The sequence below is a fragment of the Nannobrachium achirus genome (assembly GCF_963921795.1).
Source record: "Nannobrachium achirus genome assembly, chromosome: 14".
Taxonomy (NCBI): Eukaryota; Metazoa; Chordata; class Actinopteri; order Myctophiformes; family Myctophidae; genus Nannobrachium; species Nannobrachium achirus.
Window position 1 is genome coordinate 29438241 of NC_137821.1, and position 14052 is coordinate 29452292.

At 43.2% G+C, this 14052-nt stretch overlaps 1 protein-coding gene across 1 annotated transcript in view; it reads right to left on the bottom strand.

Annotated features, from left to right (window-relative positions):
- The window catches only part of LOC308298693 (glucosidase 2 subunit beta-like), a 205762-nt gene that overhangs the window by 26436 nt on the left and 165274 nt on the right, over window positions 1-14052 (bottom strand). The window contains exon 13 of the mRNA XM_080742338.1: window positions 9311-9382. Coding sequence (XP_080598464.1) covers window positions 9311-9382 — 72 coding nt within the window. The remainder of the gene's footprint in view (window positions 1-9310; window positions 9383-14052) is intronic.

Here is a 14052-nt window from a genome sequence, read left to right on the forward strand (position 1 = left end):
CTACAAAACAGTGTGGGCTCGCTCGTAAATAAATGATTAAAAAAATAACTAAAATAAAACCTCTTAATCAAATAAATTGTTGTTTTTCCTTGATTTCTTATGTTTGCCAACGTGACTATATTCTGCAGCGTGCTAACTGTCATGTGAAGCTCAACCAATACTCCAGCTAACACCACTCCCAGATGTTTTTCCGCCAATTGCACCTCATTGGCTAAGGGTCCTGCCTTTGTACTGTCTGCGACGGAACTTGGTAAATAAATAATGAAGATAACATAGTGTTCTCGCCTTTCAGGCGGGCCCACAATAAATAACCTGTGTTCCAATGGATCCAATGTAGTTATTATTTAGTCACAAGCTTTAGTTAATACTTTTCATTGGTTCAATATTTATAAAACCCACAGACACTTTACTTTCTCTTTCAAAATGAGCAAAAATAGCAGATCGACAAGCTCACAGCGCGCCGTGCCGCGACACACATGAGCTTTTTTACATGACGCTCTTGTTCGATCCAGTAGAGCATTCATTTACAAAGAAACACTCAAACGTTTGAAATCCGGACATAATAGGTTCCCGCCTGACAGCACACCGTCCAACTCTCTGTGGGGCCTGGCTCCTGCCTGCCTGCCTTCACAGAGGCCATGCAGAACCCACAGTCGTCGGCCATGGTTTCAATGTTGCTAGGCTACAGTACCTGCCTTTGCCGCTGTTTTCTGTTTGAAAATGCACTGTTCAATAAAGCAGTTCAAGGGAGACCTGTGGGTTTGAATACAGAGTGATGTGAACCTGCGAGGGAAACTGACAACACTAATGGCTTATTTTTTTATTTTATTTATTTCTTTTGCTTTCACAATAGGCCTTCGCCGTCTTCCTCTCGCCTGACTCAGTAGCGCAAACGCTAAAGTGTCTGACTCCATGCTTCATCTCCTTCAATCACAATATTCATGCAGTGGAACATTTATCATCTTCAGCGAGTACATTTCTCCTGTTTTCACAGCGTGCAGTGAGTCACAGCCACCAAGGTGAAAGACGTTTCTTATGGTCACGTGTGGTGAATAATTTCACCGCCTCGACCCGGCGCTGTTTAGAATACAAGAGTAATTATTATTCCCGTTTCGTTCCCCCGCCTGCTCTCAGTGCAATAGTGGACATACTCCAAGCTCAAATTGTCTAACGCGGTGAGCTTCCAAGGTTAGAGGGTGAACATGGCGAGCTGCTCGACGGGGCTCCGCACGATTTCAGTGCCGCCCTGTTCCTGTGGTGTGACAGGAACAGGGCAGTAACATAAGTACATTTACTCATTTCAAATTTCCAATACTTTTACTCCACTACATTTCCGAGACAAATAATGTACTTTTACTCCACTAAAATTATTTGAAAACTTTAGTTACTAGTTACTTTTTTAATTTAGATTATTATTACAAAATATACAGTACCCACTCTCGAGCCCTATATTCATTTCGACCATTTGATAATAGCCGACCTACAAGCTCATAATGCGCCACGATAAGAAGCATTGCTTTGTATACATTTGAAAACTTGTGAAATGGGAAATTCTGTATAGTGAGTACTTTCGACTTTTGTACTTTAAGTACATTTTGATACCAACACTTTTGTACTTTTACTCGAGTACATTTTGAAATTCCGGACTTCTACTTGTAACAGAGTATTTCTACATTGCAGTATTGATACTTTAAGTAAAGAATGTGAGTATTTTTTTCCAGCGATGACAGTGTGTCTGTGGAGGACGGTTTGACCCCGGTGCATTGTGGGCCCGGCTCCTTGAACCCCGCAGGGCGGCACACGCCGACCCCGTGACCCCCAGCCACGCGGCCACCTGATTTCCCTTGAGTCCCAAAAACACAAAGCCCGCCGGGTTGACCCCCCGCGGGTGATCCCACCGTCTTTCACATCCGCATGCAGATGACCCCCCTTCTCCTCCCCGTCTGTAGAACCCCCCCCCCCCCCCCCCCCCACCCACCCACAAAAAAACAAACAGTGCAAGCTTCACCTGAAAGGCTGTGTGGATAGAAGTACTCCAGCTCTGTTCTCACTGCTTTCTAGTCTTTTGGGGGAAAATAGACATTCTACATGTCTATTTTATATCGTTGTTGTCGGGTGAAAACCTTGTATGTCCAAAATCGTTCGTTTTGCATATTTTCATTTTAAAAATGATTTAAACTAGTGAAAACAGCCGATCTACAAACACACAACGCCTCGCACTACTTTTGTGCGACAGCCTTGTGCAATAAAGCAGGTGTTTACTTTGCGAAAGAACATACAAATTGAAACTTGGGAGATACAAGGTTTCCGCCCGACAATGACGATATAGGGGATGGATGTTTATGTATAATAACCCCCCCCCCCCCCCCATAGGCTTCCATATCACGCATCCAGAGTTATTTCAATGTTTATCTAAAGCAAACTCTAAAAAGGGCCACATAAATATTTCAGCTGCACTTCTGCTCCTGGCAAAAGGGCTGTTATGGCCAGGCAGACTTGTGGAGGCATTCGTTAAGTGCTGTTTTCAACCATCTTCGTCATTTGCAGCTCGGGAAGAAAATTGCTCTAACGCGGTTAATTACTCGATGTCGACAACATGCTTCCTGGGGAATTGCGTTTATGAAAGTCAAACGGAGGAGGCAGTTAGTGCGCTGCAGTGCACCATAAAGCCATGTGAATGAAAAATAATAAACAGCACGTGCAGCGAAGACCCCTGCTAATTGGATTGTATATTCTGCCGCTTTCCTGTTTTATACCGTATACTGTACTTATACATCTCTCGAGTACTGTATATCTAAAAAGCTTGGTGTGATGCAGAGGAATTTATAGCGGATCGATGTTTGTTGGCTGTTTGTGTGGGTAAATGGTGCATTTACGTATAACAGTGCCTTTCTAAAAGTGCTTTACAATGTACCACATTCACACACACGCTGGAAGCAATGAAGCGAGGCACCTGCTCATCAGGAGCAGTTACCTGTTCAGTGTCTTGCTCAAGGGCACTTCGACACAAAGTCAGGCGGAGCTGGGGATTGAACCCGGCCACATTCTCAGGGGCGTTTCTCGGGAAAGGCAACCTACAGTATAGGTTAGTGATCCAGGATGGTTAGAAACACGCAACTGCAACGTGGCACCTCCACGAGTGACCAGACTCTGCCAAACCAACCCAGCACCATGTCGCTAATCAAACACCAGCAACGCGCCGGAAAATCAGTTGACATTACGCGTTCATTTCCCCCTCCCTCGCCCCCACAAATGGACAGCTTGTGGGAAAAAAAAGACAACTATTGCTGTTCTGTTCGGTTTACTTGAAATATCGTTCTGTTCGTTTTCCTTCCCTGGGCGGTAGACCACATTTTGGATCCTGTGTGTTCGCTGTCCCGTCGTCATACACGAAAAGTCACGTCTGCATACGGGGGAGGTGCATTATGAAGATGGACGACGCTGTCAGAGCAGCGCGGTGTTTGTCGCCGTGCGAGCATTTTCCCCTACTCTGTTATCATTATCATAGCTGATGTTATTGTTACGGTGGCCATTTCAGGAAGCGGGTGCGCCGCCAGAGACTATGGGAAGAATAGCAAAATGGAAAACGGGAGACATTGGAATTCATGGGCACGTACGCGCTGTATAATATCTATATTTACAGATAATTGGGGGGCATACAGTCCGACTGACATGTCTCGGAAAGCCATAATGGAAATGTGTGTGTGTGGCCGCGGCAGAAAGGCAAGCGGTAACAAAAGAAAGTGCTGCGTGGTTGATTTATTGTTCCTGAAGGACATCTGTATGGTTAATGGTCCAAACAACTGCACGCACCAAACATGCAGCAAGGTTAAAGCCAGCGTGCACGCAGCGAGAGCACGCTGCTTTTTTTTATAAGCCATGTCACACATCACAAACTAAGCAGCGTGTATTAGCTGTAATCGAAATTCAGCAGCAACAAATCCATTTAATACTCAGAGCAGTAGCCAAACCACCGCGGCACTAATGTTGTAGATAATAATAATGCGGTGGGGGAGGGGGGAGGCGGTGGGGGACACGGGTGGACTAATGGTGATTGCAAACACATTGCAGCACTATAGTCGCAGTTGCATTGACAATGCACTTCACAACTTCAACTGACAAGACGTGCATGGGAATGTTCTCCCTGCTTCTCTTGCTCCGTTGCTTGTTCCTTGCTGTTGCCGGATGTCCTTTAGGATGCTGAAGCAGGTGTGATAAATGCTGCCGTTTAAATCAAAGCACTCCGGTTCCCCCCCTCCCCCAATCCCCCCCTCCCCCACCCACTCTGGGGAGAAGCAGGATGCCGCTACGTAGATTGATATCGGGAGGACCGGCCATATCCTGCGAGGGCTGACTGATGGTCTGTCTGGATAAAAAATGAACTTTATTCCCTCTGCACAGGCTATGATTCATGTCGTCTCTCCCCCCCAGTCCCCCCCCCCCCCCCCCCCCCCCCCCCCACACACACACACACACACACACATCTATACTCTACCCACAACACTATCCCTGGATGCAGTACAGTACTCCATATAATAGTGCACCGTGCTGCCTGCCCACCCTCTGCAAATGACATTGCAGTGCTTAGTGTACGTGTGTGTAATTTATACACACACTGTGTCCAGAAGCATTTAGTCCCCGTTATCAGGCTTGCGGTGGGTGATATTTTATATATATATACTTTTATATCAACCACTTTAACACTGATGATGTCCCTATCTTGGGCATAAGCGAAAATTCGAACCTTTTTTTTTTTAATTATGGGGAAAATAGCATATAATATATATGAGGAGAAACATGCCTCCTATCCGAGGATAGTTAACCACGTTGCCTTATTTCATTCATTCATTCATTCATTCTTTCATGTGTTCTGAGCTTTTAGATCTGAAACAAACTGTACATGTTCAACCTATCTTCATATAATTAGTCCTCACTAATGCTCTAAATAACATGGTACCATTTTTGTCTACTCACTCTCTGTGTCTCAGAGTTCAGAAACCTGACCAGCGCCTACCAGGGATATCATTGGTAGGCAGGTTTGGTCATTTCAAACAAGATTTCACTTGAACTGAATGTTCAAGGGAAAGTGTATGTTGTGTATTAAATGCAAGAACAATGGCTTCTATTAGCATGCTAACTTTCCAGGCAGGGAAAGGCTGTCCTTTCTATTAGGTTAGACTATCCTTTGATTATGTCATTGGTAGGCACTGGTGTCTGAACTGCCCATAGCCCAACAATAGCAATGTAGCGGAGTAAAATACTCATGTAAAGGACCTCAAATTGTACTCAAGTAAAATGTACTTTGGTACTTTGCAAAACTGTCGTAAAACTATTTGTGGTCACAGTGCCCTTCCACGAGAGGCAGGCAGAACATTTGCTCCAAAAATAAAGATTTAAGATGTAAAATTGCACACTCAAAAAGACGAGCGTGTCACGCCGACTTCCATAATTATGGCATCTTACCTAATGTGCACATGTTTTGACATTCTATCGCAGATGTTCCACAGTTATTGTGGCCTATGTATTATTTGTCAGTTTGGAAAATAAGTCATTAGTCCATCCTCCCACAATCAAAACAGGTCGTTTATCCATGAAAGCCAAGTTTCAGTGTCAACTGAATATCAATTTCATAATTGCAAAGGAGTCAGATGACTGATGGTTAAGGCTAATTAGAGAGGGGAAGAGGACGGCCAAATGACATCCCATAATTATCAACTCAGACCAAGAAAAGTTTAGGATAGAAGAAGACAAAAACAAACACCAAGAAAAGTATCATACATACAGTACAGCATTAGTTTTTTACGTTGTTTTCACTAGACAAAGAGGTTTCAGATATAAGTGGATGGGTGCGTAATGTGATTATAAAAGCATGGAAAAGAAGAACAATGGCAGCAGTAAGTTGACAGGTGTTGCTTCTAAATCGGTGGGCAGGATGGAACTGCAACCTGTAGCTGACATGTTTAACAGTGGATCCATTTACCGTATTTTCCGGACTATAAGGCGCACTTAAAAGCCTTTAATTTTCTCAAAAAACTACAGTGCGCCTTATAGTCCAGTGCGCCTTATATATGGATCATTCATTGACATTGACATTCCCTTTAGCACAGCTCCATCTGTTGGATGCATAACGCAACGGTAGCGTCTATTATGTGCGCCTTATAGTCAGGTGCGCCTTATATATGAAAACAGTTTGAAAATAGACCATTCATTGACAGTGCGCCTTATAGTCAGGTGCGCCTTATAGTCCAGAAAATACTGCTGTATCTGTATCGTTTCTGTCTTTACTTATTTTTTTATGGCATGGCATCGAAGGGGCCTAACCATCTAGAACCATCTCAACCTTTTCAGGCCGCGACCCCCAAAATAATCATATTTTAACTGGGGACCCCCCCCCCACCCTGACGAGCACTAAGAGTTACATTGTATAATACGGTTCTATTATGAAAATAGACAATCTACATGCTCACAACGCCTCGCAACGCACAATTTCTGCCTCTAATATTTGACAATTTGGGCGATGTTTAATTTGTAATTTTAGAGGTATTAAAAATTCTTTAAAATGTCACTTTAGAAATGTGCAGATAACCTATATAGTCTATACACTTAAACCTTATGTTGGTTTGTTCACTGTTGAGTGAGAAAACAATGTTGCACATTAAGTTAATCATCTGAGGACCCCCCAAAATAATGTGGAGACCCCCCTGGGGGTCCCGACCCACAGGTTAAGGACCACTGATCTAGAGCATGTTTGTCTTATCTGTCTCTATCTGTGTATGTACATCTGTATACTTTGCGTGACGAAAATGGGGCTTTTAAGCCGTAACATCATTTTGTAGTCAGACCTCCAAGCAGATTTATTGTCAATATCTGTCCCTCGCTATTTCAACAGATCCGAGACAAAAATAACGACTAAAGTATAATTCTACCACTTTCCTGTCAACAACAAAGAGAAGAAAAATTAGTAAATAGTAAAAAGATTCGCTTTTTTTGGGGCCAAAAGTTCTCCTCTGCCTACAAAATGATGTCAGACTTAACAGCCCCATAGCCGCTCTACAAGCTCACAACGCGGGCACGAACGCGACACTTATAGTCGTACAACAGAGCATAGATAGGCATATCGCTTGTCCTCGCAAAAGCAGACTAATCAACTGCTCAGCTGATACTATGCATACAGCAAGGCCAAGCTCTGATGGTAACGTTATCGACATTAGAACACAAAGCTCACGTTAACATGTTTGCACATCAATGGTGATGTGTAGACACTAGGCATCGTAAAGATACATGCCAATGGAAAAGGATGATGTGGGTGGCCATAGCCCTGACCCTAATCCTAGAGAAAACTCTAGCAACCCTGGTTGCCTCCGCTGTCTGTGTGTGTGAATGTAAATGTGTTTACTTTCAATGGGTGACTTTGGATGAAGGCGCTATATAAGGCAGCATTTACAAAGGAAAGCAATTCTCCCAGTACAGTAAGACAGAATAAATGTTTTCAATGGACTTGTAGGCTAGATGTGGGCTATTATTATGTATGGGAATTCAAGACAGTTAGCCAGATAACTGTTAATAAATGTTGCCTTTTCAATTGCACAGGGAAGCCATTCCATTATAAGAAAGTGTGTCTTCTTTCATTCTGACCCCTTAACTCTCAAATACCTGGAACGCGCCCGAGTCGCGTTAGATTTTAACCACTTTAACCATTATTTTATGCTTAAACTTTAGAAAAATAGCAGATATACAAGCTCACAACGCGGCACCGAGTGCCGCGCTGCGAGCTTGTAGATCTGCTATTTTTGAAAAATCGTGAAAATGAGTGCAAGTCTTTGAATATCTTTGACGCGATCTTTGACCCGACTTCTAAATCCTTCCTCTGAATCAGTGGTTTTCAAAAAATTTCACGTCAAGGACCCCCAAAATGACAGGTATTTGGCCACAGACCCCATCTCAAAATATGTTGTTCCAGGGACCCCCAGAAGCAGAGATTTGACTTACAAACGTTTGCTTTGAAAAATATATATTGATAAGATTTGCATACATTTTCATGATTTTTCAAAAATAGCAGATCTACAAGCTTGCAGCGCGGCACTCGGTGCCGCGCTGTGAGCTTGTATATCTGCTATTTTTCAACAGTTAAAGCAGTCAATAATCCTAGGCCTAAATGGGTTAAAGCAATCTCGCCACCATCCAGCATTCTCACACAAAAGAAAGAAGAAAAGAGAGCGTGCTTGGTGACAACTGAAGGTTCACTCCTGTGGGGATTGAGTGGCATCTTTCATCGCACGTAGGCATTTTGATACAGACCAATGTCCAGCAGTCGACATTGGGCCAATCCCCCTGGGACGGTGAAAGGCCATAGCGTAATCCTTTTCCATGAAATTGAAACCCCTCACAGTGGAGGAAATACAACCCCAGCAGTATATGAACCTCGCCCCGTCTTTGCCATTGATCAGCAGCACAAATGAAAACGGCAATGGAGATCTGTTAGCCATTGATTAAAGGTCAGAAGAAGCCTAACAGAGATTGAATAACAATAAAAGAGATCAATAGCGCAAATATTGGTCTTAGGGTAAATTCATATTTATGTTGTAACAATGATTAAGTAGCTCTTGGACTGACTCTGTGGCAGAACTTGTGTCAACATAGTTTTCAGACCAGATTAGTCAGAAAGGACACCAGTAGTTATATTTAAAGAACTCTTGAGAAAATAATAATACACAACAAATCAAGCATTCATGCTTCAAGCAAGACTAACATCGCTGCTGTATGCACAGTACTGTAGAGTTACTAAGCTGAAATCCAAACAAAAGATTATAGTGACTATTATGTATAATGTGTGCACATACTATAGACGTTTAAACCCTATATACTTCATTGACCAGGGTCCACCAGGGTCCCCCCTCCGCCCTACACAAAATCTCTCTGCTGAAAATAGCAGTTCCACAAGAGATTCACATTTATGAGCATGGGGATATGCTATGTTACATACATATCAGTCCAGGTCCAATTTTTTGAACCCGCGCCCGCCCCGCCCGTCATTAATCAGATCCGTGGACCGCCCGTCTACCCGTGATTATATCAAAATCAAAACCAGAGCTGCCCTGCCCGTCGAAAAAAGGACCCGTCGCCCGTCCCGCTACCCGTGATTACATGCAGTAAAGTAAATAGCCTACAGCTGAAATAACGTTATCATTCTGTATTTGAACCACATGAACGCTAGTCGACTAGTGCTTGGTCTTTACACTACGTCCTCAACCCTTCCCCCGACTATTTCTGGATATGAATTGTAAAGCCAAAAGTTAATTAAGCTACTTACCCTAATGACACTTCTGCTCCTGCAGCACTCTGTTGTGTAACTTGATTGAAGGGGCACAAGGTATACGTATACCTGCAGAGGGGAAAGAAACATAGACATAGATAAAGTTGGCGTTTGTGTTTAATGCACAATACTGTGCTTAGGGCAGAATTGCGTTATTTTCCCGTCTTTTTCTTTTTCTCTCCTTTTGTGCAAGGTAGTAATGGACAGCTATACATTCCTTTGACAGGAGACAGACAAAGGGGAAAGATTAGCAGTGCCAGACACTTTACTGGCCCCAAAATGCTCCAAAACGCTCAGGCTAAAAGGCAAAGGTTTTTCTCTCCCAAGACAGAACAGAAAATCCGAAGAGTTAGCGGCTAGCACATGCAGGCCATCGCCAAAATAGCAGCCAGGAGTGGTGTTGGAAAGTAGACTCAAGACCCCATGCTCCATAGAAAGGAAACAAAGGAGATGAATGGAAGAAAGACAGCAGGGCCTTTTCATTGGTTCACAAAGGAGAACCAACGTGTTAATTATTACCATTCAGTGAAGATTACATAACTAATAAGACACACCAAGGGCATAAAAAAGGATTGAGAAAAAGAGTGCTGAATGCATGGATGATGAAGAAAATCGGTTGCCATAAAAGTAGACGTGGCACGTAGCAGTCGGGGGATCAAAAGCTGTGCAAAAGAAACGCAAGATGAAAGAAGAAAAGAAAGGGAGAAAAAATAAAAGATGAACATCAGAGGGTGCAGGGTCGGAGCAAGAGAGGTAAGTGATTGGCTGCCAACCTCTCGGCTCATGCGCTTGTTTGTGGGCCACATTAAATGTTTCTCATCTCAGAGAGTTTCATTTAGGTATTTATCCTTTCATGTCTATACTGTATGCTTCATAGCACGGCATCCTCCCCCCACTGCCAAAGATAAGGTCCAGGGGAGAAAGAAAAATAAATCAGCATCTTTTTTTGACTGCAGAGTAAGCAGTACAGCTCACAGCGGAATTAAATGTCTCACCGTGACTCAGTTGCGAATATTACCCCCCAAGAAATCTGACACTATATGCAGCAAGGTTTCCTATGGAATGTCTCTCTCTCCTCCATACTGTATCTGTATTGCAGTCTGTTGTGCTCCCCTTTCAATGATGAACAGAGTTGAGGAGTGGGTTTCCTCATTGTCCGTGACCTCCTCAAGGACACCCACAGTCAGCAACATAATCACAGGACAGTTTAGCGGGACGCCCAAGCCAGGTAGGACGCAACAGAAACCTTATGTAAGCATTTTATGACGACTCAAATACCCTATATATAACATAATATACCGGTGGAAACGTGTCACTAAAATTCCACAAATATGGTGCTTTTGAAGTGGCCAAAGTGCTGAGCAAGATATATATAGTCCCAAATGAAACAATGCAAAGTGCGACATCAGCCTCCCATTGAAGCGTTCCCTCTCCAAACTGCCTTTATCGTTCTTTATACAAGCCACAGGATTCATTAAGTTTGTAAAGCAGGTGTCTGAGTAGCAACAAACATCCTCATCTGATCACATGAGCAGATGGTGCCTCATAGCGAGAGAAGGAAGCAGCGAAGGGAGAAGCGGGGTAACGCAGTGAAAGAGCAATCAAATGAGTCCCACCGGGGAGTTCCCCACTCCACCACGTCTCCTCGTCCCACCCCACATCTCGCTCACTCCTCCCCCTCAAGGCCAAGCTATCTATCCCTGCCCACTTCTGCTGACGCATAGGCACTGCACACACCCATATCCACACACACGCGCACACACACACACAAATGTACACACACAGCCCCAAAAACAGGCCGTGCACAGACATGCTGGGGTACAGCGGCTCAAGCTAAAAAAACGGTCACTAACCCCACCGACACCCACAATTCCCACCATGATGTCGCCACACAACTGCCATCTATGATCACGTTATGTTCATACTATGGTAACATTTGTTACACATATCGTCACTGTCGGGCAGAAACCTCGTATCTCCAAGATTCAAATTTGAATGTTTTTTCGTAAAGCAAAGCCCTGCTTCATCACACAAGACTGACGCGCAAAACTAGTGAAAATAGCCGATCTACAAGCACACAGTGTGCTTGTAGATCGGCTATTTTCACTAGTTTAGATTATTTTGAAAATGATAAATACAAAACGGTTTTGGACATACGAGGTTTTCACCCAACGACGACGATATATTTTCATACATATTGTACTACTCCTGAACTACAGGTATGTTATACCATAATTTGATCAGGTGTATGTTTTCGTGGGTGCTACTATACATTTCCATCTTTATATTTGATAGAATTTCAATAAAAAATGTAAGCCGTCAACTTCTAAAATAATGAAAAAAACAAGATACAACTAACACCAACATAAAAAAGGAATTTTCCGACTGAGGGTAAAAGGGTCCCTTGGGCACGTGTTTGCCCAAGCAAACACCAGCGGCAGTGCAAGTCAGTTATCTGTCAGTCTCCGAGACTGACACTTCACATTCTGCAAAAACAAGACACTGCAAAGGTCAAACAGCTACAAACACTCTCCCCTCACACCACCATTAGCAAATGAACACGAAATGACACAAGGAGCAGATATCCAGCCAAGAAAGACAGGGGACGATGGCAGCGGGGAAATGAAATGGGAGGCAGCGGAGGGAGAGCAAGACGGAGTGTAGGAGACGGCCGAGGGAATACTGGCAGGGGAACATTAAAGAACAAGGGACGGAACAGAACGAAAGAGACTACCGGAAAGTGGGAGGGAATGAGACAAAGGGTGATTCACCAGCTATACGGCAACATTGACATATGATGACAGACGCACAGGAAGAAAGAAAGAAAGAAAGAAAGAAAGAAAGAAAGAAAGAAAGAAAGAAAGAAAATTGAGGAGCGAAGGAAGGACTGACGAAAGAAGCAGGCAGACTGGATTACATAATCGTCTAATCGCAATTATTTGACCGGTAATCGAGATTCTTTTTCATAATCGTTTCCATGTTGAAAAATGTTCATAGATCTTTAAAAAAGTCAAAATGTTCTTTTTGAAGTATAAAGTTGTCAAATATGTCAGTAATTCCTTTGTATATTTAGGTTATGTGTCATATCTACCATGTGCAACTTCAAAGACTAAAAGCCAAACAGAAATGCAATTGTCAATTGTCAAATAAAATCGCAATGGTAATTATTTGAGTGACAATTAATCGTCATGTAAAATGTCATAATCGTGACAGCCCTAACTGGACACACCTCTGACAATAATTAACTAACGAGGGAGTGTCATCAATCGAACGTGACAGTGGTGACAACGTCCACCGCCCATCCTTCCGGTTGGATCTGACACTGGGTTATGACAACAACCCGCCATGACACCAGCCATAATAAGTCGGTACTGGCAGGTGTACTGCTTGCGGCCTGGTGGTACACAGCCACAGAAGAAATATCTTAAGACACAAGCTTTTTTAGCCCCTCAGGCTGTATTTCTCACTTCACTGCATTGGACTGCTGGCTCAATTCCCATTGTAAATCCGCCGGTTTCTGGAGCAAAACAAGCCACACAAAAAAAATCTACATGCAAATGTCTTGTTTCTCGTTATTTACGGAGTGTGCATGTTGCAAAAAAGCACGTACAAACATGCATTTAAATCTCTCTCCTTGTGCACAGAAAGGCATCTCTTTTCTCAGCAGATTCGCTGTGTTACTTGTTAACCACAATAAGGAGCAAGCTTTGTGTCCAAATGAACAGTCTGTCCTTAATCACAGATGTGATATAATCAACCGACAAGGACTCGGAGGCAGAGGGAGAAAAAAGAAAGAAAAACTGCTTTTTTCCCTCTGCCCACTGAGAATCAGAGCAGAGAGAAAGCGAGAGCAATTAAGCCTCTCTCCCTATGGACTGTTATGTGTCTGTGCAGGCGGAGTTCACTAAAGGTGACACTGCAAACTCTGCAGCAACTTCAACACTAGCTAATTGGTTTACAGGTAACCCTGTGTACACTTTCGGCAATTATGTCAGAGGTCAAAAGTGGCGACTCGGTTCTTATAAACCGCGACAATTAACGAATCGTTTAGCCGCGGAATCCAGGGATTACCAAAACTGTTTATAGCAATAAAACCAACTAATAGAAAATAAGCAGAAGTGCACGAGTGCAATTAGACCATTTTATAGTTGCGGCACAAACAGCTTATTCTATGAGCTGTTCAGAGGTTTATTTGCAGTTGCTGTTACAGAACATGAAGAATTCATAACAACAAATAAAAGCTATTACAAAAAATGATATTGCTATAAATGCATGAATGCATGGATCTGTTATATCCTGACAGAGAGCTTCAGTCTGACATTGCCTCCACTCGATTTTACCTAACCAATCAGTAGAGATCAACTGGGTACCAGTCTGTAAACTGGTTTTGACAATTCATCAATCATAAAACATGTTTACATTATTGAAACATGAGGCACATTTTTAGTGTGCAACACACAACTAGAGGGCCTGGAGTTTAGATCCCATAGCCTAGGGGGACATTGGGCTGAACATGTTGTGCTGACTGGTCCAGTCTGTGCCTGTGTTCCAGTGAGTGACCACACAGGCGGAGCTCCAGCCAAGCACTGAATTAATTGGTGGACGCATCATTTGAATGAAACCTTTTAGTGAAACATACAATATTTCCCATAACTATGATATTACTCCTTACAAGTCACCTCTGCTGTCAGCAACTGTTTGTGCACAGTTTGAGATAGCCCCCAGATACCCCCAGTGCT